This window comes from Vidua macroura, chromosome 16 (genome assembly GCF_024509145.1).
Source record: "Vidua macroura isolate BioBank_ID:100142 chromosome 16, ASM2450914v1, whole genome shotgun sequence".
Lineage (NCBI taxonomy): Eukaryota > Metazoa > Chordata > Aves > Passeriformes > Viduidae > Vidua > Vidua macroura.
In genome coordinates, this window is record NC_071586.1 from 15,123,009 (window position 1) to 15,149,572 (window position 26,564).

At 49.4% G+C, this 26,564-nt stretch overlaps 1 protein-coding gene and 1 long non-coding RNA gene across 6 annotated transcripts in view; one reads left to right on the top strand and one right to left on the bottom strand.

Annotated features, from left to right (window-relative positions):
• Positions 1-26,564, top strand: part of LMF1 (lipase maturation factor 1) — a 152,846-nt gene that overhangs the window by 58,890 nt on the left and 67,392 nt on the right. For all 4 annotated transcript variants that reach the window (XM_053991562.1, XM_053991561.1, XM_053991560.1 and 1 more), the window contains one exon: positions 1,058-1,123. In XM_053991562.1, coding sequence (XP_053847537.1) covers positions 1,058-1,123 — 66 coding nt within the window. The remainder of the gene's footprint in view (positions 1-1,057; positions 1,124-26,564) is intronic.
• LOC128815147 (uncharacterized) lies at positions 22,950-25,804 on the bottom strand. Of its 2 annotated transcripts, none has more exons than XR_008439562.1 (3): positions 25,572-25,804; positions 24,556-24,727; positions 22,950-23,100 (listed from the first exon to the last, which is right to left on the bottom strand). It is a non-coding gene; the product is annotated as an uncharacterized LOC128815147 (long non-coding RNA). The 2 variants fall into 2 exon arrangements; XR_008439561.1 differs by lacking the exon at positions 25,572-25,804 and adding an exon at positions 25,249-25,376.

Here is a 26,564-nt window from a genome sequence, read left to right on the forward strand (position 1 = left end):
CTGCTGAGAATGTCAGGAAGCCTCAGGATGCTCCCAGAAACACCCAGGGTTTTTCTCCTGGGGAAGGCAGAACCCTCACAATCAGGGCAATGTCAGAGGCAGGCAAATACCCCCTAATTGTATGCAGATGACAGAGCTGCTTCAACCTTTTGACTAGTGAAGCTTTCCTCAATTTGGGATATTGTGATCCTAATCAGGGACCTCTCCCGGACATCAAAGCCGGCCTTGATTGCTCGGCTTCCTGCTCCAGCCCATCCCTGCCCAGGTGTCTTTCCTGCTCTGGCCGACTGATTCCTTTCTGCTCTTCATCTCTGAGGCAAAGAAATTCAATCCCAATATTGCTGCCAGCCCTGCAATGGACCCAGTGATTTGGAAATGTCCCCTCTCGTTGTTCTGAAGTCCCAGGGCAGGGGATACCTGCTGGTCCAGCCTCTAACCTGAGGTGGGGCAGAGCTGTCAGCAGCGCAGCCAGCTGTGTTTGGGGCTGGCAGCTCCCTTCCCCTGCCCCTCTTTTGTTTCTCTAATTATTTTAATTGCATCTCTGTGTCCAGCTCCGTGTCCCCACCTGGCTCCATGTCCCCATCCCCAGAGCTCCATGGCTCTGCTCCCTTTTCCACAGGCAGCAGAGGTGGCTTTGCCACCGAGGGAAACAGTTGGGTTTGGATGTTAAAATTGTGAATCTTGCTGGGTTTTGTCCCTTATCCCAGGGGCAGAGCCTGATTTTTCCTATTGCTGCTTCCCAGGGATGCTGGGAGCTATGCCAGGAGCCCTGCGTTGCTCAGACCTGAGCAGAGGCTCAGTTGTGGCTGAGGCTTCTTCCTGGAAGAGGAATTTGGCATATTCCACGAGGATTTATGTCAGATTTTCAGTAACCAGGCAGTGGAATGAGTCAGATCCATTGTGTTCCCTTGGGAACCACAACTGGACCCGGGCTGTGGATGTGCCGTGGGTCTCACTCAACCCCTGCAGTTTAACCACAGAAGTTGGCACCTTGAGACACAAAACAAAGTAAAATAAAATAACTGTGACAGTATTTTTGCCCTTTTTTTCCCCCCAGGGGCTGATTAAAATCCGAGGAGATCGCTGCTGGAGAGAATTAACTTGCATGGATTACCACTACGAGGTGAGTGATGTGCACACAAAACCTCATTTCTCTTGTCTGCTTTTCTTTTGTAGAATAATTTCCCCCAACCTTTCCTCTCCTGCCAGGCAGCTCTCCATGTTTTCCCTCTTTATCCCAGCCTCTGGCAGTCAGGCCATGTCCATGTGCCAGCTGGGTGATGCTGTTTTTCCCAACCACAGTCCTAAAAGACCAATTTCTCTCCTTGCCTCCCCTCCCCATCGTGGATCCTGGAGCAAACCTGAGCTTTGCTGAGAACTTCCACTGTAAATCTGCTGCAGGGCAGGCAAAGGAGAAAAGGGAAAAGGAGGTTTTTTGTGGTGCTGTTCCTGCTTACACCCCCAAAAAGAGGCCATTTGACAGGAACAGAGCATCCCTGTGCTCTCCAACGTGCAGAGCAGATCCTTGGCAGTTCAGAACTCCGTGGGTTTATCTTTTTGACATCTGTTGCAGTGATTATGTTGCATTTTAATTATAAATTGGGGGGGTTTTGCTGGCTCTGGGTGCGTCTCCTCTCTGATTACAGAGGCAAACTCGGCTCCCCTTCTCTCCTCACCTCTATTTTTGCATTTGAGCTTTATATAAATGGTGGTAAAAAGGAAAATGCTGCATCCAGTGATGTTCCCAGGGGGAGAAGCTCGGGGTTGGTGAAGGGAATGGTCCTGAAGGAATATTCCCTTCCCTGGATTCACCCCACAGCCACTGCCAGTTCCAATGTCTCTGCTCTGGAATCCGTGGCCATCAAATATTTGGGAATACAAGTCTGATGAGGAGGAGCTGGGGAAGGGGCTCAGCCTGGAGAAAAGGGGGATCAGGAGGAATTTCTGGCTCTGCACAGCTCCTGCCAGGAGGGGACAGCTCCAGGGAACAGGGACAGGGGGAGAGGGAACGGCCTCAGGCTGGGCCAGGGATGTTTAGGTTGGATATTTAGGGAAAATTCCTTCCCTGAAAGGATGCTCAGGCATTGGAAGGGCAGTGATGGAGTCCCCATCCCTGGAGGTGACCAAAACCCACGTGGATGTGGCACTTGAGGACAAGGTGATGAACGTGGCTGATGTTGCTGTAGTTGATGATCTTAAAGGGCTTTTCCAACTCTACAGTTCCATTACTTTATGAAATAAGATTTTGCAGGTCCAAAAGGCTCTTGTTTGCCTTCTCAGCTTTGAATCTCCTTTTCTGTGTGGCTCTCATTTACTTTCACTGGGGTTTCCCCCTCAGTGTGGGGCTGGGCCTGTCCAAAAAAAGCTGCTGCTCCTCGGCTCTCGCACAGCACCAAGGATCCAACTTCATCCCCAGTAAAACCTGGGATGAAAAGCCCCTTCAGTGCTGTCCTTCTAATCCTGAGCATGGGGGTGCCTGCAGTAAATTTTCCACTCTTCCAGGCACCTGGCAGCACTCAGGGAAAATGCAGCTCCCAGCCAGCCCCCGGCCGGCTCCAGCGCTGACCCCAGCCCACAACAATCAGCCCCAATAATCCCAGCTCTCCCAAATCAATCCCAGCATCAGTCCTGGAGCCCAGAGGGATAATTGAGACCATTCCTGTCAGATCCATGAGGCAGGATCCCCAGCCTGTGCAAGTAATTGGGACCTGGGGCAGGGGGCAGATCTCGTTATCAATATCAATTATTTTAATCCCCACAAAAGAGGCTGCGAGAAAAGGCAAATGAAAGAGGCCAAACTTTGTCCACCAGCAACAACGGAACAGAAATACCTAAAGGCTGGGATTCACCTGCTGGTTTCAGCCAGAGGGAGGGAGAAGAGGTACCTCTGGGAGGGAGGGAGGGAATCTGCTCGTAATTAGGATGATAAAAGTGGGGGTTGGAGCAGGTCAGGGATGGATTTGGGCCAGATGGGTTGTGCTGAGATGTATGTTGGCCACCCCAGCTCTCCTGCTCCAGCACGAGCTGCATCCAAGATCTACATGGGCTCCTGTGCCAAGAGAATTAATGGAAACACATGGCCTCCATCCCTGCCTGGACTATTTATTTGTAGTAGGACCTGCAGCTCTGCCCGTGGAAAAGAACATTTCCACTTTTGTCAGGAATTGTGGATGGGATAGTCCAGTGGTGTTATGGTTAAATGGGTCATTTTCCCTTCCTCCTTCCCTTCTGGTGTGCAGGGCCTTCATCCCAGCCCTGCTCCTCACTGAGGGCTCTCTGTGTGGTTTGGAGAGGGGAGTGGCGTGGTTGGCACAGGAGAGGGGTTTTCCTACCAGCCTGAGCCTCCTGGGTCCCTCAGGAGGAGATGGGCTCCAGGAAGTGTGGGAGAGAATTCAGGCTCTGCTGGAGCTGGAGAAGACTCTGCTGCAGCACCAGGCACAGCTTTGGCACGTGGAAACTGCCTGGGGTGAGGCTCGGGGGATTAATGGTGCCTGTGGGTGCCAGGAGCCCCAAACTCTAATCCCAGCTTGGCAGGACACCACAAACAGGGAATTTCACCTCCTTCTCCATGGATTTCTGTGCTGTCCAGGCCAGGGGCTCCAAGGTGAGCACCTGGAGTGGCTGTGGGATGGGATCCCAATCCCTGTGGTGTCCTGCAGCTTCACGTGTCCACATCACCACATCCAGATGGACACACCTGGGTGGCACCTGGCAGGAGAAGTCCTGGAATCTGCCTTCCATGGGTTTATTTATCCCTCCTTGGGGGTTGCTGTTGTTTCACCGTGGTTAGAGGGCTCTTTGCCCCGCAAGAAATGCCAGGAGAAGGGAGTTTTCCCTCAGTGGAAGCTGTTCCTGGCGAGGCTGCTGCAGGGAGAAGCTGCTCAGGGTCTCAGGTCTGCTTGGCATGAGGATTATTCAGATTTATCTGCTGTGGGCACCAGGCTTGACAAATCCACGAGCAAGGATTGCAGGCTGGAGCTGGAATTCTGCTTCCACTGGAGCCACCAGCCCACAGTGCCTGGGACATCCAGCCCACCTGAGCGTGTCCCCCTGTCCCTGCCTGCCCCAGAGGGATCATTCCCAGAGCCCAGGAGCTGCATCCCAGAGCCACTCTGGGAAAATCTGCCCTGGAAGGTTCTGAGCCCACTCCAGGCCGTTTCTGGAGCTGGCAGGACATCTCCCAGGTGGGCTGGAGCAGCTTTCCAAGCCCTCTTAGGAGGCACCAGGTCTGAGCCAGGATTGGGATGGGGATGGGGGAGCAGCTCCCCCTCCCCAGGGCCTCAGCATTGCCTTGTTCCAAGCTTTGTCTGGGAGTGCAGCCTGGCTGGCACGGGCACAGCAGAGCAAATCCCCTCGGGTGAGAGCCAGGCTGGAAAATCCCACAGCCCTGCAGAGCCCCCTCTGCCCACATCTCCTGGCACGGAGCAGCTTTGGTGGCACGGGCAGGACAGGGAACATTTCTGACCCCAGCCACTCCAGAATTGGATGCTGCTGGAGGTTTTGGCAGAGCAGTTCAGATAATCAAAGGGGTTTTGGGATGGGCAGGCCCTGCGTGGTCTCTCCTCTCCTGTCCCACCAGGGAGGTGCTCGGGGTGGGATGCAATCCAGTGATGTGTTTTTCCTACTGGCTGCCAAACTGCTGCTGCTGCTGCTGTTTTAATTCCAGACAGATATCTTGGAAAATCCAGCCACCAACTGGTGGGAGCAGCTGTGGGAGCAGCTGCTGGGGCAGGAGCCCTGCTGGGCACCGAACCCACGCCGAGCTGCTGGGCACAGCCACGGGTCCCTCCTGAGGGACCTCGCTGACCTGTCCGAGCAAAGGAGGGAATGGAGCCCCAGGAAGGGCTGGGGGAGCTGGGAAAGGGGCTCAGCCTGCACAAAAAGGGGGATCAGGGGGCGATTTTTGGCTCTGCACAACTCCCTGGCAGGTGGGGACAGCCGGGGGCTGACAAGGGACAGGAGGAGAGGGAAGAGCCTCAGGGCCAGGGAGATTTAGATGGGATTATTTGGGAAAATTCCGTCCCTAAAAGGTTGGTGAGGCACTGGAAGGGCTGTCCAGGGCAGAGGTGGAGTCCCCATCCCTGGAGGTGACCAAAACCCACTTGAGGACACGGGCCGGTGGTGACCGTGGTGGTGCTGCTGGGAATGGTCGGACTCGGTTTCCTTAAAGGTCTTTTCCAACCTGAATTGGTTTTCTGAGGCAAAGGGATAAAGGGAAAGCAAAACTAAACCCCGCTCCTGGAGCAAGGAATCTCGGTCAGAGCTGGAAGTGAGATGCAGGATTTGCTCGGCATGGGTTGGTCACCACAAAGCAGCAAAGTCTGGAGGATTTCACTGAGCTCTGCTTAACCCCAGCCCCGTTTTAGCTCCAGAAGTGTCGCTGCTGCTGAGAAAAGCCTCGCTCTGTCCCCAAGACGCTGCACAGCCACTCGTGGAGGGGACAAACCGTCCCTGATTGCTGCAGCCCCAGCTCCTGGAGAAGCTCTGGGTGAAGCACAATGGCTTTTGTGCCTAATTAGCCTTTGCTGACTGATAGCTGTGCTGATAAGGGCGATAAGGAAGCTCAAACTGCTCCTTAACTGCCTCTTCATTCCTTTTCTCCCTCCTCTCCCCCGGATTAGACCTCGTTAAGCTTTTCATCCAGCTTTATTTTTTTTTTTTTTCTCCGAGCCATTATGAAACGAAAAGTAAATAATATTTAGCAATCTGTTGGGATGAATCAGAAAACGAGCTGCTTTTATGAGCCCGGATGGCTCAGGGTGGGCTTCGTTCCAGCAGTTTGCATGGCTGGGAGGGAAAATGTTCCTAAGCAGGGAAAGCAGGTGCTCAGATTTCGTGCTGAAAATTCTGAAGTCGCAAATTCAGACGAGGAAAGTGGTGCTGAATTAAACAGAAAACAATAATTATTAAAGGAAGTCGCCATGTAAATAATTTTGGGGATCTTTTTGTTGGTAGCATTATACATATATATATATATGATATGTAATATATATAATATATGTTATGGTATTTATATAATATATATTATATATGTATAATATGTAATCTGTAATATATAATATATATTATAATTACATTATAAAATATTAAAATATAGATAAATATATTAAACATATAAAATATAATATTTATACAATATAAATAGATTCTATTATATATATAATTGTATATTTATATAATATATTTATATAATATTTTATATATTATATTTAGATATATATATCTAGATATATTAGATATATATAGATATATATACTTAGATATATATATAGATGTATATTTATATATATATATAGATATATATTTAGATATATATATAGATGTATATTTTTATATATATATATATATATATATATATATATATATATATATATATATATATAAAATATTTATGGAGCATCCTAAGTTTACAGTGTTTGGACCTGTGCCAGGGCCTCAGCACCCTCACAGGGAAGGATTCCTTCCTAACTTTAATGAAATGCAGAATAGTTTGTGTCTCTGCTCCTTGCTTCGTGCAGGGTGTGAGCTTGGAGGCTTTTGCTGGTGGATTTTGCTGCTCCCAGCTCAGGGCTGTGTCTGAGTCTGGCACAAGAGGCAGCCTGGACGTGGGGAGATGTCCCAGATTTCCCCAAAAAGTCATTTGCAGGGTTTGGGGGCGTCCCAAATCTCTGGGCTGCTCCGGGGGAGCTGGGCACGTGGCTGTGAGCTCAGGGCCACTTCGGAGCACTGACCGTGGGATTTGGAGCCTGGAATGGGAAAAGCCATCCACTGGAAGCTGAGTTTCCATGAAAACAGGAGGGAGGCGAGCTGTGCTCCATCTCTGCCCTCATGGGACAGCTCTGGGTAGGAACCAAAGCTGCTGCTGCTGAGTTCTGGCTAAGGAGAGCGAGGAGGGAGCAAAGTCCTGCCCGTGGGGGGCTGTAAATGCAGTTTATTTCCTTCTCCTGGGGCAAAAGCAAACTGCTCTTTGAGTCAAGGTGGCTGATACCAAAGGAAGAACACACTGGTGCTCAGCTGTTTGGTGTTTTTTATTTTTTTTTTCCTTCCCATTTGGTCAGAAGTTTTGAGAACTGACCTTTCCAGAGGCAGAATTGCAAAACCACTTGTCTTTATTGCCATGTCTCCAAGGGCTGCTTGTGGGGGGGCATTGGAAGCTGAGGGTTTGGGGCTCTCTGCTGGGTTTTGGGGAGTTCCTTGAGGCTGGAGGAAGGGCCAAGGGCTGAGCTGGCCTGAGATCAAGGAAATAATGAGATCCATCACGGGGTAAGTGCTTGGAGCAATAATATTGGCAGATAAATGTCAGCAGGACATCAAAAGCTTGTTAGGCTGTCTCTGGACTTTGTGTGGGGCTCTGCAAGAAGAGCTTGATCTCAGAGAGCTTTCCAGATGAATCCCAGGTCTCTGACATGGATTCAAGGGATCTTTGAGTGCAGTTTGCTGGGAAGGTTTGTTATTCCCAAGGCTGGGTTGGCTCTGCTGTTCTGAAGGTGCCCATCACTTGGAAAAAAAAAAGAGGGAGCAGATGCTTTAAAAGCAGGATTTAGGCTTGGCTTGGAGGATCTGCCATGCTGGGTTTGCACAGGTCGGGTTTGCTGGCGGAGATTCAGGGATGTCACTTCCAGCTGAGCCCTTCAGGGAAGGAGTCCTGGATTCCCAGGGTTTGGAAGTGCAGCGGAAATGAGCACAGAAAAATGAGCACAGAAAAGGAGGGCTGAGCTCTCGGAGCAGTGAATTCCCAGAAGTGTAACCACCCTGGTGGAGATGCAGTTTTAGGAGACAGAATGATAAATACTGACAGTGATGCCCAGTTAGGCCGGGTTTAAAAAGTGGGGAGGAATTCCAGGGCTCAAAGGATGTGCCGGAAGAACGAGGGTGATTAATAACGCCGGGCCTGAGGCAGGACTAAAGCAGATTTATGCAGGGATGTGGCGGGGGATATTTTATTCCAAGCAGAGCAGGCAGGGAAGCAGCTTTCCAGAGGCAGGTCCTGGTGGGAGCAGGGCTTTGCTGTCAGGCAGGGCTGGGGCAGGATCAGCCTCGCGTTCCCGGAGCACCGAACGCAGCAGGCGGGCGGGAAGTGAAGTCCCAACACCCCAAAATCAGCATCAGTTCTGTGTCCAGGGGGACCAGGATTCCCCTGGCAAGGGAATTCAGGAGAAAAGGGGAGGAAGTGTCTGGTCAGAGAATTTATCAAAAGAAAAGGTGGAGCTGCAGATCAGCCTCAGAGAACAGCCGCAGCTTGTTTGGATTCAGGAGGAAATGGGAGGTAGGCAGGTGCTGAGGGAGAAACTGCCCAAAGGAGAATCCTGGCACAAGGGAGTGCTGCCCACTGCCAGAGGGCAGGGTTGGATGGGTGTTGGGAAGGAATTCCTGGCTGGGATGGAATTCCCTGAGAAGCTGTGGCTGCCCCTGGATCTCTGGAAGTGTCCAAGGCCAGGTTGGAGCAGCCTGGGACAGTGGAAGGTGTCCCTGCCATGGCAGGGGTGGCACTGGAGGAGCTTTAAGGTCCCTTCCAACCCAAACCATTCCAGAATTCCAAGTAAATTCTACGTTCCAGTGATGATCCCATGCAGACATGGCTTCCACGGGCAGTGGAGCACCAGGATTGGGGCAGGGTTTCATTCCTCTCTTTGCTGCGCTTCAGATCTGCTTTTCTCTCTGTGATTCTTCACCAAAATCATCTGTATTTACCCAAAAACACCTTCTGGGCTTCCCCCTTTGCCTCCAGAGCAGGGGGGTGGCACCTGCCACTGGTGCCCACCGTGGTTCCCTCAGCTTTGCACAACTCCCAGCAACAGCAGCCCAAAGCAGGATAAAGCAGTGAAGGATCCAGGGACTTTTCCCCCCCGAGGAGGGTTTGGGGTGTGGGATCAGCAGCAGAGCTGTCAGTCACTCTGCGTTGGGAATATGCCAATCCCCTTTCCAGCAGTAACACAATTCCTCTTCCTGGATTCCTTGCTGTTTTTCTTACGGATTTGTTTTAAGCCTGGTGAAAGCTTCCTGTGCACCTATTGGATTTCATCTCTTCCTCACACGCTCCCACTGCTCCCAACTCGTTTACAGACCACCCAGGACCCTCCTCACTTCCCTTAAATGTTCCCTTTTCCTCCCCCCTCCACGCTTTTGGTCTGTTTCAATCCTAATCAGATTAATCCTCACTCCACCAGCTCTCCCTGCTCTGCCCCTGCACGTGGCTCTTGTCCTCCCTGGGCTGCTCCAGGGGCAGGAATGTTGGATCCCATCACCTCCCTGAGCCTCCCAGGGCTGTGGGGAACAGTGCACTGCTCCTGGAGCACGCAGGGCCCAGGAGGATTGGCAGCTCGGAAGGTAACACAGGCAAGGCTCAGGTAATTACTGAAATTATGGATTTCTGAGCCTGTTAATGGGGTGTTTCAAGAAATGCACAAAGAGGAGGAAGATGACAAATTTTGATGCTTTCTGGAAGACAGGAATGAGGGGGGGAAGTGGCAGAAGAGCACTTCCCAGTCTTTAGAAGCAGCATGGAATGGTTTGGGTTGGAAGGCACCCTAAAGCCCATTCAGTTCCAAACCCCTTCCACTATCCCAGGGTGGAAGGTTCCGACCTGGCCTTGGACACTTCCAGGGATCCAGGAGCTTCTCTGGGAATCTGGGATCTCCCCACCCTCTCAGGGAAGGACTTTTTACCAGGTCTGGTTTTCCTCATGCTTCCTCAAGGCCCAGGAGCCTCCTGGGGTGTTGTTGGCAGCTCCTTGATTCCTACAAAAGTGTCTTGGTCCTCATCCTCCACTCTGGGGCCTTGGGACCTCCTGACCTTGCCCAGAGCCCTCATCCCGATGTATCCAGCTCTGGATTCTCCCAGTGAGAACCTCTGGATCCACCTCTGGATTCTCCCAGAGGTCAGAGGTAATCCCCATAGCCACGAGTAGAGTCATTTCCTCTCATCCTTCCTGGCACTTAGGGACATTAAAGAACCTCTTTAGGGACATTAAAGAACCTCTTTAGGGACATTACAGAACCTCTTTAGGGACATTAAAGAACCACTTTAGGGACATTAATCTCTTTCCTGGTCTCCTCCTCAGCGGGTGCAGTTTGAGGAGAGTTGTTTTCCCCACCCATTCCCACCTTTCTCAGGGTTTGTAGGGAATTTTCCCTCGTTCCAGGTGCCTTGCCTCAGTTCTGCTGGAGGAGCTGCATTCCCAGTGGTGGATGGGGCTGCACATCCCTCCTTTTCCTCCTCCTCCAGCCTCTTTTTGGGATTTGCTTTTGGGAATAAAAGTAATGCCCAGTCCCAGTTCTCTGGGGAACATTCCTGGCACAGATTCCAGAGCAGCTGTGGCTGCCCCAGGATCCCTGGAGGTGTCCAAGGCCAGGCTGGATGGAGCTTGGAACAGCCTGGGACAGTGGAAGGTGTTGGGGTTGGAACTGGAAAAGTTTAAGGCCCCTTCCAGCACAAACCATTCCATTTTTTTTCGTTGTGCACCAAAGGTTTTAAGCTCAGCTGGAATTTTCATTCCCCCAGAATAAAACAGGACCTGGCCAGGAGAAAACCCCACCATGGGCAGAACTTTAAAAATAGCTGAGCCCTTCCCTTTATTTGCATGGCTCCAATTTCCAGGTAATTTCTGCCACCTCCATACAGTTCCCTGTGGTTTTAGCCCCTCCATGTTGGACACACATTGACTGGGAGTGCAGCTCACAGGTTGTGTCACTTCAGTGATCGCCTCAGATGGCCCAAGCCAATTCCCAGGCACATTTCCTTCCTTCCCAGAGACCAGGAAGAATTCCACATATTTCTCCAGGTTTTTTCCAATCTTCTGAGCGCTCCAGTTCTCCCATCCAGCCCTTGTAGCTCTGGAAAAAGAGCAATCCAGGGTTGGGGGGGTGCAGGAACGAGTTAATTTGAAGTCTCTGCCGTGTTTTGCTCCAAAGTCGTGTGCGCCAAACTGACCTTTAATCTTGGAATATAAATCACTTTCCAGTCCTATTATTTCTAAAATCCTACAGGCTTGCGAATGCACAAAAGGAGCCTTTGTCTCTTATTAATTTAATTTATAGGTTAAAGTTTCAAATCAGTGGCAAGCACAAGCTGATTTACTGTGCACTGCAGGAATTGCTGTTCTAGGAAGCGCAGCGTTTGCTCCGCTGCCTCCGAACGGGGATGTGTAATTAGGAGCTTCTGTAATTAGATCTAATGTCAGATAATTTGCTTATCGTTTTTGGAATGCATTCTCCAGAAAAGCTGGGAGGGGAACTCGGGGTGGATTAGCTCTTTCAAGCCTGAAAACTCCCCAGATCAGTAAAATCGTGTGTGGAACCATCCAGTCATCTCCTGTGTGATGTCATTTGTGCTGCAACAAAAAACAGCCACTTTGGGGATAAAATTCCCATAAAAGCAGGAGGGAGCCTTTTCTCACCAGTTTAAAACAGGACACCCTTTCCTGTTTGTTTTGGTTTTTGTGTTATTTTTTAATTTGGAATTTTTAAATTTTAATAATTTTGAATCTATGAAATCCCTGTGTGGAGTCACATTGGTTTCTCTTCCCAGCCTTAGGAGTATTCCCATTTTCAGACCCATTTCTTCCCCTTCCTGGGGTTTCTAGTTATGGAATTTTATAACCAAGTTTTCTAGTCTGCCTCCAAATAGCTCAAGACAAAGAAATAAAACTTTTTGCTAACCTTGCTGTCATTCCCCATTCCAGGGAAAAAGCTTTGACTCCTCCAAGCTCTCTCCAGAGGCTTTTCCCTCTTGACCAATTTACACGGAAAATAGGGATTGTGACTTGCTGCCCTTGCCAAGATCGTGGAAATATCTGTATTAAAAATGGCATTTCTCTTCCTCCTGCCCAGGAATTCACTGATCTGTGTTTTCCAAGAATCAGATCCTTCCTGTTCCCTCTCAGTCTCAGTGGCTGGAAGGGCTTTTCTGGCCTCAGCATTAGTCAGGACACGTGACAGGACTGAGCTGGGCGGTGTCTGCAGTGCATCCATGGATTTATGGATTCTGGGATGAGGTGAGGGAGTGCCCACCTTTCCCCAGGGCTGCCCTGGGCCGTGCTGGGGTTTCCCATCAGCTGCTGAGGGCATGGAGTTAAAGCTTGGTGGGACTTGGTGGGAGCAGGATTTCTTATCCCAGAGCCAAGGAGTTCCATGGACTCCCCTACTGGAAAGGCAGGTGAACCCGGGGGGGAGAAATGCTGATGTGTGACTCCAGCTCAGAAGGCTGAATGATTTCTTTATTAGAACTATGCTATAATACATTAATTTACTACTTAAAGGAGATACTAAAGCTACAAACCTACTTTTTCTAACTACTGTATTTAATTCACCCACAACTCATGTCCCTCTCTGAGAGTCCAGCCACAGTGGATTGGATTGGATTGGATTGGATTGGATTGGATTGGATTGGATTGGATTGGATTGGATTGGGTTGGATTGGATTGGGTTGGGTTGGATTGGATTGGGTTGGGTTGGGTTGGATTGGATTGGGTTGGATTGGATTGGGTTGGGTTGGATTGGATTGGGTTGGATTGGGTTGGATTGGATTGGGTTGGGTTGGATTGGATTGGGTTGGGTTGGGTTGGATTGGATTGGATTGGGTTGGGTTGGGTTGGATCGGATTGGATTGGATTGGGTTGGGTTGGATTGAATTGGATTGGATTGGCCACCAGGCTCAAACAATCCTCACCTGAATCCAACCAAGCAATCACCCCAGGTAAACAATTCCCCAAACACATTCCACATGGGAAAAAGAAGGAGCAGAAATAGAAATTGTTTTCTCTTTCTTCTCTCTGTGCTCCTCGATGAAAAAATCCTGAGAGAGAGAAGAATGTGCTTGCCACACTTCCCTTCCCTAAGAAAGAGCTCCTGGCGTCCTGCTGCTGGTTCTGCTCTTCTCCCAGTGCAATATTCCACACTGCTGGTGAGTTGGGACCACAATCCCTTCTCCACCCCTCTTTTCCCCCGGGAAGATCTCTGCTTTTATAACTCGAGGGTGTCAGGCCACCCCTGCTCATGCAAAGGAGAGAGTTGGGAGTCCTCAACCAGCAACTGCTGGAGCCCCTAAAATGTCCTGCAAGGCCACACTGAGGTCACCCCAAAGCTTCTCCTCTCCAGGTGAACAATCCCAGCTCTCCCAGCAGAGCTGCTGCATCCCTCTGCTCATCCTGGAGCCTCCTCTGGACTGGCTCCAGCAGCTCCAGGTCCTTCCCCTCTGCAGGTGGGGTCTCACCTGAGCAGGGCAGAGGGGCAAAACCCCCTCCCTGATCCCTGTCACCTGCTGCAGGAGCAGGAGTGTCCCCATGGAGGTGGCCCTGCTCCACGTGGGATCCATCAGGGTTGGTGAATCCTTAGGGCAGGAGTTGCCATGAGCAGGTTGTGAGCAGCCCACAGTGGAAATCATGGAATGTGTTATCCTTGGCCCCGAGGCAAAGAGGGGAATATTTTAATTCCAGGAGTTAATTACAATTTTAGCAGCCTGTGGGAGCTTGGCAGGTGATGTGAGACCCCGTCCTGCTCTGATCTCAGCTGAAGGATTGGGAACACCAGCACAGATGTGGGAATCCAGCAGCAGCAGGAACGGGCTGGGAATGGTTTTGGGCTCTTTGTGTCGCTCATTAATGATTTTTAGTGTAGCTGCCACACTTTTAAGTTGCTAAAAATCATCACAAAGGGTTTTTCCAGCAGCTCCAGCAGGAGTTCCCCGTGGGCAGGGAGCAGGGTGGATCCTGAGCTCTCCCTCAGCAGTTGTGTTGGTAAACAGAGCTGATGGACACTTCCCTCCCTTTGAGCACTGAACCTGAACTCTCTGAGTGCACAGGGACTGACAGGAGGGAGTGGGAGCCAGGGAGAGCTCCAGGAGCTCTCTGCTGTGCCAGGACAAGGGGAAGGGTAATTTAGGCACAGCTATCAAAGGCAGGGCTCAGAGCCGGTCAAACCTGACTTTCCTGATGAAACTTTGGGTTTATGCTGCAGACCTGGGTTTGGGATTTGTAGAGATTAAAATTGAGGTGCTGGTGCCTCTCCAGATTCCTGCACCCCACGGGCAGGGACACCTTCCACTCTCAGGGATCCAGGGGCAGCCACGGCTGCTCTGGGATTCTGTGCCAGGGCCTGCCCGCCCTCCCAGCCAGGAATTCCTGCCCAATATCCCATCTGACCCTGCCCTCTGGAAGTCTAAACCCATTTATCCCTGGCTTTGCCCTCTTTAGTGTCTGTATTTGTGCCCTGTAGGAATTTTTGGGTCTTGCTCTCCTCCCAAGCTGCAATAACTGAAGAGTGACCCAGGGGAGCAGGGATTTCCTTCACTCCTGGCTCAGCACCATCTCCTGTTTCATCCTCCAGGGATGAATCCAGGTTTCCTGTCCTGTGCTCCTGCCAGGCTGCATCTCCCTCCCAGACCCCTTTTTTTTGGGCAAGAATCCAGGATTTTAGTGGGATTGCCTCAACATCACCCATGGAGTGATGTTTAACTGCCAGTCAGGATGTTCCTAACTTCTCCTGGATGTCTGATGTTTCCTCTCCTCCAGGATTTTATCTGTCACCCACACGGGAGCCGTTGGGGCTGGGGGTTTCTGGGGGAGCCTCTGGAATTCCTCTGGCTCTTTGGTTCCATTTGCACCCTGCACTGAAGGAAAAGTTCCCTTTAGGACAGGACAGGATGGGTTCCACACTCTCCTCCATGGAGGAACAAAGGGCTGCCTGTTACATGGATAAAGGCTGGGAGCTGATGCTGCAGACAGGGGAATTTTGGGATGCATTTTGGGATCCATTTCACGTTTTGGGGGTGTGAACAGCAATAAGAACATTGCAATAAAACAGGACACAAACGCAGGGATAAATGGGATGATAAATCCCAGGAATCTGGCTGCAGTGGTGTTTGTAGGGAGCCAGGGGGTTGGGAATGCTGAGGGGGCAGTGGGGTCAGGGGGTCACTGCTGCCCTGGGGCTGTGCCAGGGCCTGGGAGCAGCTCTGCCCCTGCTCCAGAGGCTCCACTTCCATGGAATCTCTCACTGCTGATCCTATTCACATCCCTGTACCAGATTCAGGATTTTTTTTTTGTGCTGCTGCTTAAAGGTGGTGACCAAAACAGGGTGAAATCCCTTTGGTTTTTAGCTCAAATGTAATCATTTAGCCAGATCCTCACGGAGAACTTTAGGTTTGCCTTTCCCTGAGTTGTCCCAGGAGCTCCTTGGCACATCCAGGAGCCTTTTATTGCATTTTTGGCCCCATTCCCTGCAATGGTGGAGCCAATCCCTGTGGTTTTTGTGGCAGGAGAGCCCTTTGTAGGGTGTGCTGTGACATTCCCAGACTAAACCCCTAGATACCCATACTCTGATGAATTTCCCTGGAGATTTTTTAGTCCACCTCCTTTTTTAGGGCCTGCTGGAGATTCCAGACAGGAATTTTTATCCTGGAATAGTGGATGAAATGATTAAGTTTGTAAAAGAAGAGCTGCCTTTCATCCCAAAAAACAGAGAATTGACTTCTTTAGATCTCCTCCTCCTCTTACTCTGGTCCTTCCTTCATCCATGGATCTCGTTGCCACTTCCCAAATCCTGGTTTCCTGAAGATGATCCCCCCCTTTTCCAGCTGCCAGATTGGAGCCCAAGGTGATGCCAGACCTTGGGTTTGGGAAAGGGGAATAAGGACCATCAAATCCCAGGAGCTGGCTTTGGGTGTGGAACCAGGAGCTTCCACAAGGCCTGATGTGGTCATGAGTTCATGCTGGGAAGGTGCCAGCCCATGGGAATATTGGATTTTTATCCAAATATTTGACTCTTAGCCAAAATTAGCTCTCCTAAAAGCATCTTGGGAAGAATTCCTTGCTGGGAAATTTCTTCATCCCAGTCCTGAGCATGCCATGGGTGTGTCAGAGTTCCAGGTGTCATTGGGCAATAATTAAGTCATCATTTAATATTCCACATTTTTGATGGTTTGGTGGCTTTGGAGAGCCCAAACCCATTAAAAATTAAAAACCACCCAGAGCTCGTGGATCCCTGATTTTTGTCATTGTAACCCATTGGGAAAACTTGCTGCAGGATTTGCTTTACCTGTCGAAAGAATTTATTAGAGGAGATATTGAGAGCTTTGTCTTGTTTCGTTTGCAGATTTCATGGGATAAATCACACCCGTGTTCCAGGACCACGGATGTGTGGCTGTGACAGCAGCTGGTTTTGATAAACTCCAAAATGTCCCTCTCGAGTAAACGAAACACAAATTTCACCAAGCAATTCCTTTTCATTCCCTTCCCTGCAAGCTGGAATTTGATTTTATTGCTTGAGATTTAGCAGAAATGTAATACTTTATCTCCTTCTGAACCGTCCCTCCCAGCCCCAGCATTCCTCTGGCTGGATTTGGGGTTCCAGGCACGGCTGATGTTTTGCCAAATTGAAGTTGCTCCGTGCCCGAGTTTTGGGGATGGTTTAAACTTTTGAAGTTTACCCAAAAATGTGCTTTATGTTGAGCTGTCTGGCAGGAGAGGCCTCTCCTTTTCCATTTTTCGTTTAAAGCAGCCTTTGGAGAGCCCAAAACCATCATGGAGTTGCTCCTCTCCCCAAATTCCAGGTCAGGCCTGCAGCGGGATCTGCTCATTCCGTGGGGATCCAAGGCTTATCTTCATGGAAAGAAAGGAATTCCGGGGCACTTTGTGGTTCCCAGCTGAGCACCTGCTGTGGGGTTGGGGTATTCACCCTTTTCCAGTGACAGGAATTCCATCTGCAGCTCTGGTGTCATAAACCCTTCCATGTGGGAGAGCTGTGACTGTCCAGGACGGGGCTTGTATGGATCTCGGGATCGTGGGGTTAAAACCAAATCTGTGCTGCTGGAGAAGGAAAACCTGGCCCAGGTGGGAAGGGGAGCAGGGCTTGGAGGGGGTGTGGGGTGGCTGAAATCCCGGGAATGCTGAGGTGCCAGGTGCCAATGGAAGCGTGGCGGTGCAGGGATGTCAATGTGGGATGAGGAGGAGGATGCAGAGCTGGAGGAACCGGGAATTTCAGCTCCCGTGGCTTTGGCACGGTGTGTCCACGAGGGAGAGAGAGCTGGGAGGGTGCTGGGGCTGTCAGAGCCTTCAGGAGCTGCCCCAGGAGCTTCTCCTGGATGGGACCAGATCCTGGAAATCCAGCTGGTGCCTGGAGAGGCTGCCTGGAACAGAGGCTGGGCAGAGTTCAAGAATAAAGCAGGGATTTATGAAAAGGCCTTCAAAGGATGCACCTTGGGCAGTACAAGGGCCTGGCCAAGGCTCCACCCAAGATGGACCCTGGCTCAGGAGTTTTCACACTTTTCTAAGTTTTGTTCCATTTGCACACTGGGGTTCAGTGTCCAATTCCAGCTCAGGTGCTGCAGTCCCACCCTCCCAGGCTGCTCTCCTCCATTCCCTGCTGTTTGCACTTCTTGGGGCTGGAGCTGCAGCCGTGTCCTTGGTCCTGGGGCTGGAAAAGTGCAGGAAATGAATTTGCAGAGAAACGTTTGTAGAGAAATATGAATTTCTAGAGAAACAGGCATTGTTGAGAGAGAAATGGAAGTGGGAACAAGTTTCAAAGGGTGGCCTTGCAAATAAGACTGGATACTTCAGAGAAATAGAGCTGTGGAAGATGCATTGGAGTAGGACCCACGGGGTAATTTTAGATTATTAACTTTAAGGCATTTACAGCAGAGTGTAGCAAAAGCTGATAGGCCAAGAAAAGCTTATAATAGAATTAAGAAATATTCAGCTTCTGATTGTGATGGTGTGAATTATAACATCTGTATGGTCTCACCCTTCACGTGAGACTGAAAATGGAATAAAAGTTTTTAGAATGCCTCTCAGTTACCCCATCTCTGGGTTAGAAAAGGGCTCAATCCAACAAAAAAAGGATTGTTGTGTGTGCCTGAGCTGTGAGGAGAACTTGCTGACCCTTCAAATGGAGTTCAGAGTTACAAACCAATGCAGCCCAGAATCTGGAAACCATGAAAGCTCCAACTCAAGGCACCAGAGCTGCTCCTGCAGAGCCCCTGGCTTGGGCTGGCTCTGGGAGAGGCATCCCGGAGCACTGGAGCATCCCAAACCCTCCCTCTGGCACAGGGAAAGGCCTCTGCTGGCTTTTGTCGAGCTAAACCAGGGATTTTGTGGAAAACTTCTCCGTTCCTTTGGAGGTTTCATGTTGGTGTTCTCCTTGGAAAGAGCTTCTGGGTTGCAGAAGTTGGTTTGTGAGAGGCAAACTCTGCACCAGCAACTGTCAAACCATGAATTTATTTTACATTATCCAGCACGGTTGATCCTGGTCTTTTAGACACCACCCCATGGAATTCCCCCCCCCCCGGATGTCACAGCTGTGGGCACAAACTCTTGGCTTTAGGGTTTCTCTCCAGGCCCCAGGGCGCTCAGGGAATGTCTTTTGTTCCTTTAAACTGAAATGGGGCCGTTCCTGTGGCAGGCCCCTCCGTGGGAGGCTTGGGGTGGGTGGAAGAATGTCCCCATTATTGCCAGGCCCTCGTGGCTGCTCCGTGTCCTTTGCAGGGACGGGAGGAGGAGGGAACAAGGGCTTCACCCCAAAGTCATCGAGGTGTTGTCACATTTTTGGGGAGTTTGGCTCTGCTGTGAAGGTCCCCGACTCCCCACGGGCACGCTGGCAGCAGCTCCCACCGTGGTGGGTTTGGTGAATTATTTTCATGTGGAGATCTGTGCTGAGGGGGGGGTAGAAACAACAGCTTTTCCCTTTCCAGTTAAACAAAAAAGAAACAACCCACAGTGTTGTTTCTTCCTGTGGTTTTCGTCCAGGAACTCAGGGCATCTCCTGCCCAAACGCAGCAAGTGAGGCAGCAAATCTTTTGTAATAAAACAGGATTTTTTTTCTGCTTTGTTATCTGAATTCATTCCATTTTTAGCGCTTTTCCATTTTCCACTTGCATTTCCGTTGCCTGGAGGATTTGGATGGATATTCCAGTGGAAAGTGTCTCTGCCTGTGGAAGGGGGTTGGACTGGGATGAGCTTTGAGGTCCCTTCCAACCCAAACCATGCCATGATTTGTGTGGTGTCCCTGTGGCTGGCACAGGGATGATCCGATTAGGGATGAGTGCTGGGACTCCCAAGGGCAGGACAAGCCTCTCCACGTGGGATGAGCTGGCAGGAAAGCAGTTGTAAAGCCGTTGTAAAGCCATTGTAAAGCCATTAAAGGTGTCACGCTTCTTATCTGCTTTTTGTTTATTAAAAAAAAAAAAAAAAAAAAGTGGGGAAAAAAAAAAAAAAAAAAGAGGCTACAAATAAAGCTGTGTCACGAGATCCCCCTGGTAATTGAGGGGCCGAAATTAATTAGCCATGGTGAATGTTCTGCATGGCTCCCTCTCCCTCGGAAGAAGGAGCCCTTTGTGCATCCCAGCCAAAGGCAGGAGCTGCACATGGAGTACCTGAGGGCATCACGGGGCCTTCCCCTCCCTCTCCTCTTTTCACACCCCTCTTCCCCATCCCCTGCCTGTCCTTTCCAATTCTTTGCCTTCTGTCAGGATTTCCTGACAGCTCTTTTCAGCCTGGCTTCCTCTGCAGCTCCCTCCCAAGTGGTGGAGTCGCCTCTCCTGGAGGGTTTTCAGCCTCAGGGGTGATGCCCAGGCTTTGGCAGGCTCAGGTGGCATTGTTGGCATTGTCCTGGACAGGACCAGCAGCTGGACTCGATGATCCTCGTGGGTCCCTTCCAGCTCAGGAGATTTTAGGATTCTGTTTGGGCTTCTCGCCTGTGCTGCTTAACTTGGGGTTTATTGGTTATTCTTTAGATTTGCTTTTTGTAGTCAGTTCAGGCTTTTTTTCCGTGAGGATTTGCACTGTTCTGCTCTTTATCTGCTGACTGAGCTCTGGGTTTGGGGGTCCTGCTGGAGCAGCTCTGGATGCCTCTAGAGTTGGGATTTTCTGCCTTTTTATTATTGAGTCGCTTCCTTTTTTGGTTTGTTTTTTTTTTTTTCATGGTAAATTCAAGCTTGCAGACAGTGGCTGGTACACACAGTTGTATAGAATTTGTGTTGTAATAAATATTTTTAAATTGGAATTTCAAATAATCAGCAAGCAGATTCCAGGCCTTTTTAGCTTCCCCATTTATTTTGTGCTTCCAGGCCCTGGCTCAGCCCACAGGAGGTTTTCCCCCAGAAATCTCCCCCTTTTCCAGGTGGATGCAGAGCTCAGGAGCAGAGCTGCTGGCAGATGAGGAATGTGTCCATTTTGGGATAAATTGGGATGGGAAGGGTGTTGGGGGCAGGAATCCCCAGCTGCTGCCCCAGGCTGTCCCTGATCCCTGAGGAATTAAACCTGAGGGATCACAGACCCTTCAAGCTCTACTTGCTTTTGTTTCATCAGGTGTATTCAAAGTCACTTTGAAAGATTTTTAGTTTTCTTGTGCTCACTTTCTTTACCCAAAAAATATTGGAAATGTCCTATCGTTTCTCCCCTCAGTGGAATCTTTCAGAGGACATAGATGTGACTGGCTAGCACTTTCTTTCATTCATTAATTGAAAGCCTGGGAAGTTTTGATCATTAATAAGCATTTCTTTTCTTCCAGCTATTTATATTGCAGAGTTAACCTCAAGATAGAGGCTAACTCTGCTGGAAAAAACGGGTTCAGCCCATTTCATCAAAATTATTTCTTTGTGCCCGTTCCCTGCCAGGGGAGGGGCTGTGCCAGGCTCTGTGGGAGCATTCCCGAGGGCTGGGCATCCTCTGGGGGCATCCCCCTCTTCCCAGAGCATCTCTGCTGCTCCAGACTCGGTGGGAAACCCTAAAGCTCTGATCGGCTTTCATTCTCTCACCCGCGTGAAGATTCCCCAGGGCTTTGGGAGGGAGGGGGAGGAAGGGCTGGCTTTGAGTCCTGGGGGGGTTAAAACCCCAAAAAACTTAAATCCAATGGGATCAATCCAGTGGGACAGATCCAATGGGATCAATCCAGTGGGACAGATCCAATGGAGTAAATCCAATGGGATCAATCCAGTGGGACAGATCCAATGGGATCAATCCAGTGGGACAGATCCAATGGAGTAAATCCAGTGGGATCAATCCAGTGGGATAGATCCAATGGGGTAAATCCAGTGGGGTGAATCCAATGGGATAAATCCAGTGGGACAAATCCAGTGGGATAGATCCAGTGGGATAGATCCAATTGGGTAAATCCAGTGGGGTGAATCCAATGGGATAAATCCAGTGGGACAAATCCAGTGGGATAGATCCAGTGGGATAGATCCAGTGGGGTAAATCCAGTGGGGTGAATCCAATGGGATAAATCCAGTGGGACAAATCCAGTGGGATAGATCCAGTGGGATAGATCCAATGGGGTAAATCCAATGGGATAAATCCAGTGGGGTAGATCCAATGGGATAAATCCAATGGGATCAATCCAATGGGATAGATCCAATGGGATAAATCCAGTGGGGTAAATTCAATGGGACAGATCCGATAGATCCAATGGGGTAAATCTAATGGGATAGATCCAATGGGATAGATCCAATGGGGTAAATCCAGTGGGATAAATCCAATGGGACAGATTCAATGGGATAAATCCAGTGGGACAAACACAATGGGCTAGATCCAGTGGGATAAATCCAGTGGGACAAATCCACTGGGATAAATCAAATGGGATAAATCCAATGAGATCAATCCAATGGGACAGATCCAATGGGATAAATCCAGTGGGATAAATCCAATGGGATCAGTCCAATGGGACAGATCCAATGGGATAAATCCAGTGGGACAGATCCAATAGGATAGATCCAATGGGACAGATCCATTGGGATAAATCCAATGGGGTAAATCCAGTGGGACAAATCCAATGGTGTAGTAATTCCCTTTTTTTAGTGCATCACAACACAATGAGACAGATCCAACGGGATAAATCCAGTAGGATAAATCCAGTGGGACGAATCCACTGGGATAAATCCAGTGGGATCAATCCAAAGGGATCAGTCCAATGGGACAGATCCAATGGGATAAATCCAGTGGGATAAATCCAAAGGGATCAATCCAATGGGACAGATCCAATGGGATCAATCCAGTGGGATAAATCCAAAGGGATCAATCCAATGGGACAGATGCAATGGGATCAATCCAGTGGGATAAAATCCAATGGGAGCTTTCCACCCCATTCCTCTCCCCCCTTCCCCTTCAGTGCTTTTGGGGCCGTGGGAGCCAGAGCGGCTCAGCGTGAGCAGAACCTGATTGCAGTGCCCAGCACAGCCAGGGCTAATTAAACTCCCCCTTCCTGACACTTGGGCTGGAGCAACTGCACTAAGTCAGGCTTAAATCCATCCCCCAGCCAGGCCTGGCGTTGGAGACATATTTCATAGGGCAGTAACGAGCCCAAATTCCAGGTATTCCTCTTCCCTGCAAACACGCTGTTCACTCAAGGAAATTAAAGCCAGCACCGTGCATGCTGAGGGGGCTTTTATTTGGATTTTTGTGTTTGAAAAACAAAAAAAAAAAAAACAAAAAAACACCCTCACAACCCTCCCAGGCCGTTAAAGTTTGTGCATGATTGATTTTGGGATTAAAAGAGCAAATTTTTTTTTTTTTTTTTTTTTCGTTTTTGCCACATTTCAAATCATCCAGGGAGACTTTTCCACCCTGGGAGCGGGGTGTGCATTATCCCAGATTTAATTGTGGAGCCTGGGTGTGTGCAAAGTGTTCCTGAAGGTAATTGGATGAGGGTCACTGGCTGCCCTGAGATATATGGGCACAGTAATCAGAGAATAATTTCGACCCAGGTTGGAGTTGCCAGTAAAAGTTGTAAAAGTTAATTTTATAGGGGCTGGGACAAAATATGAGCGAGAGCAGGTTTGGGGTTCTGGTGTATTTGCTTTGTCTGGTGACGTTTTTATGATGTTTTATTATTATTATTTGTGTTTTAAATGCAGTTTGGGGCAGAGGGGAGGGAGGGCTGAGCTGATTAGCAGCGTGTGCAGAAGGATCAGCCACGGGAGGAGGAATTCAGCACTGACAGGAGCTGCCCTGGGCACCACCAGCATGAAGTTGCAGGGTGATTTATTTATTTTTACCATCGTGTTCTTCCCCTTGACCTCCAGCAAGGAGCAAAGCCCATTCAGAGGGTATTAAATAAGTGGATTTTCATGTTCCTGCGTGGGTGAAATCTTCCAAACCACCGTCCTGGCTGAGCCCTGCGGGGACAGAGGCAGGGATGGAATAATTCAGGTTGGGAAGGACCTCCAAGGTCATGGAGTCCAGCCTTGGGACAGGGCTCATGGAGTGGGAACAATCCCATCCTGGGATCTCTGCAGGGCCAGGAGCAGTCAGCTGGGTTGGAGCAACATCAGAGCGATCACAGGAGGTCATTTCTGTGAGTCCTTCCTTTATCTGCCCCTAGAAATATCCCACTGGGCACTTGGCATTTGTATTAATGCACAGAAACCCACTCTCACTGGGCATAAATTGCTTCCATTTATATTCTTATTTCAGCTGAAATCAGAGAATCCTGGAATGGTTTGAGCTGGGAGAGACTTTTAAAGGCCAGATTTTTTTTTTTTTTTGTTTGACTGAAGTGGGACACAAAAGTATTTCTTGTAAATCCTCAGTGTGAGGACACTTCCCTTGCTGCTGAAAATTCCCTTATCAAGCATTCATGGTGTGGTTCTTGGGGGAAAAAGGGAAATATTGATTATTCCCAGCACCAGCCTTTGCAGAGTTTCTTTTAAAAAATACTGGGCTTAATTATTCCAAGCAGAAAAAATATTTGCATTATTAAAAACATCTGCATCCAGCTGAGATTGCTCTTATCAAGAGAAACCTTAATTGCTTCTGACTGACAAAGTGAATGTTTATTCAAATCTGCCTTTATGTTGATGATCTTGCTAATTAAGCCCTTTGTTTTATTTAGACAATTATGTCTAAACAATTGGGGAGTTACAGTAGCTCTAATTGGGCTTTTATTTTCTTACCTGCTTGAAGATTCCAAGCAAGAGGAATCTGAGGGAAGGAGGGAGAGGAAGGGGCTGGGTTTGACCCCTGGGGGATCTAAAACCCCCAGACCGCTCAACTTCCAGTTCCTGTTTCTGTCTGTGAAGGTTACAGGGACAGGAGAGAGGTTTGGGCTATTCCTGATTATTTGTTTTTAGTGGATTCTGCTTCTCCCGGCCTGGCATTGCCATTCTGGGTGTGGGGGCTGCTCCTCCCAGGGAACCCCTCTGCTCTGGGAGAGCTGGAATTGCTCACCTGGAGAAGGGAGGGATCCAGGGAGAGCTCAGAGCCCTGGCAGGGCCTGAAGGGGCTCCAGGAGAGCTGGAGAGGGACTGGGGACAAGGGATGGACACAGGACACAGGGAATCCCAGTGCCAGAGGGCAGGGATGGGTGGGATGCAGGGAATTGGGAATTGCTCCCTGGGAGGGTGGGCACAGATTCCCAGAGGAGCAGGAATCTCAACCTGGCAGTTTAGTAACAGGGATCAGTTGTTTTAATTGCATTTCCTAAACACATTCCAGGTGTGAAATCCCTCATTTGCCTTTCCTCCTTTCTCCCTCTCTTCCCATCCTCTCCTCGGGCTCTCTGGTGTTTCTTGGCTGCCACCAGAAGCCACTGCAAAGCCCCCATCGTGCCCAGCCTGGGGACAGGGACAGACCTCTGGTGGCCCCGTGGCTTCTGGGGGTTCAGATCCGTGGCAGGGGGATGTTGTTCTGTGGGATTGCAGCTTTGGGTACCCACATCCCAACACCTCGGCTGTCCCGTGTTCTGCAGGAGGGATTCATTCGTTTAATCATGAATTTACTTCTCGTTTTGGTGTCAAACACAAGCTGAAAGACAAGAGAATGGGATTCTGAGCAGTGGAACTGCCCAGGGGAGTTTGGAGTTCCCATCCCTGGAGGTGTCCCAGGAATTCCTGGAGGTGGCACTCAGAGCTCTGGGCTGGGGACAAGGTGGGGATCAGGCACAGCTGGGACTCGATGGTCCTGGAGGGCTTTTCCAGCCTTGTGGGATTTTGTGATCTTGCTCTAAAAATGAGATTTTGCATCGTCAGCAAAGTGCTCTGCCCGCTGCTCCCCCAAACCCTCAGCTCCAGCACACACAAATAAATATAAATATAAATATAAATATAAATATAAATATAAATATAAATATAAATATAAATATAAATATACACTCAAATATACACTCCTATATAAATATACACTCCTATATAAATATACACTCCTATATAAATATAAATATAAAATTCTAAAATATAAATATACATTTTGTCACCAGCCCGGGGCGGGGATGTTTTGACCCTTGCAGACTTGTTGGGAAGGGAAAACAACTCCCTTGCCTTTCCCACCTTGTTTGCACCTGCAGGACTGGTTATTAAATTAAAAATCCTCCTGTTCTTTGGGCCCCAGGCTGCTTTAAGCACCCAAGGGTTATGTTTTAGAGCTTCTGTGGTCTGTGCCTGTAGAAATTGCTCTGAGCCTGTCCCTTGGTGCCATCCCCTGTTCCTCTGTGCTCACCCTGGGGTTTGGTGGGGAGCAAAACCCTGGAAGCTGCACACCCCTGGCAGTGTCCTGGCCATCCCAGGGGACTGCAGGCCCCTGATCCCCTTGGCTTCCACTTCCTGGCCTGGGATCTGAGCAAATAAAGTTTTTTTTCCAGACTTGTGCTAACCAGGATTAATCCAAATTTAATTGGTTTCGTTGGAACAGGGGGGTGGTGCTGGTGCCATCTGGGATGGGCCACGCCGAGCAAAGGGGTGAAGGAAATAATTCCCTTTCCAGGGCTGCTTTTGCCCTGACTGTGCTCAGAGTGGGAGTTGGAGGGTCCAAAGCTGTTGGAACCCTGACTGCTGAGAGTTTTTTTTAAACTTTCTGTGCTGGCCCCCAGGAGAACACTGCATTTGACCTGAGGCCGTGGAGAAGCTTCCAAAATGGAATGACAGAACTGGGATTGTGGGTGTGGAGTTTGAGTAGAAGGGTGTGATATCACAGGGTGGAAAACTCAGAGTTTAAGGGTTTAGAATACAGGAATAGATATAAAGCAAGATGAAGGTTTTGGGGTGGAGGCTGGGCCTTCTTCTTCTCCTTTTTCTCCTCCTTCTTCTCCTCCTTTTTCTCCTCCTTTTTCTCCTTCTTTTTCTCCTTCTTTTTCTCCTTCTTTTTCTCTTTCTTTTTCTCCTTCTTTCTCTCCTTCTTTTTCTCCTTCTTTTTCTCCTTCTTCTTTGCCTTCTTCTTTGCCTTCTTCTCCTCCTTTTTCTCCTCCTTCTTCTCCTCCTCCTCCTCCTCCTCCTCCTTCTCCTTCTCCTTCTCCTTCTCCTTCTCCTTCTCCTTCTCCTTCTCCTTCTCCTTCTCCTTCTCCTTCTCCTTCTCCTTCTCCTTCACCTTCTCCTCCTTTCTTCTCCTTCCCCTTCTTCCCCATGGGTTTGGGTGGTTTTGTGTAATTGGATAAAAAGTCCCCATTGCAGGCACGGGTGGTTGGTTATTGGGTTAAAAGTGAAAATAATTCAGGTGTCATTTCTTAATTGCACAGTTTATCCTTAAAAGGCCTTGTAGAGAGAGAAAGACAGGGCTCCATTTTTAGTTTGTTGGAGTGAAGTGGTTTGTGAGACTGTAACAGAGATAAAAACTAACAAATATCTGAGTCTGAACCAGAAATACTGACTCA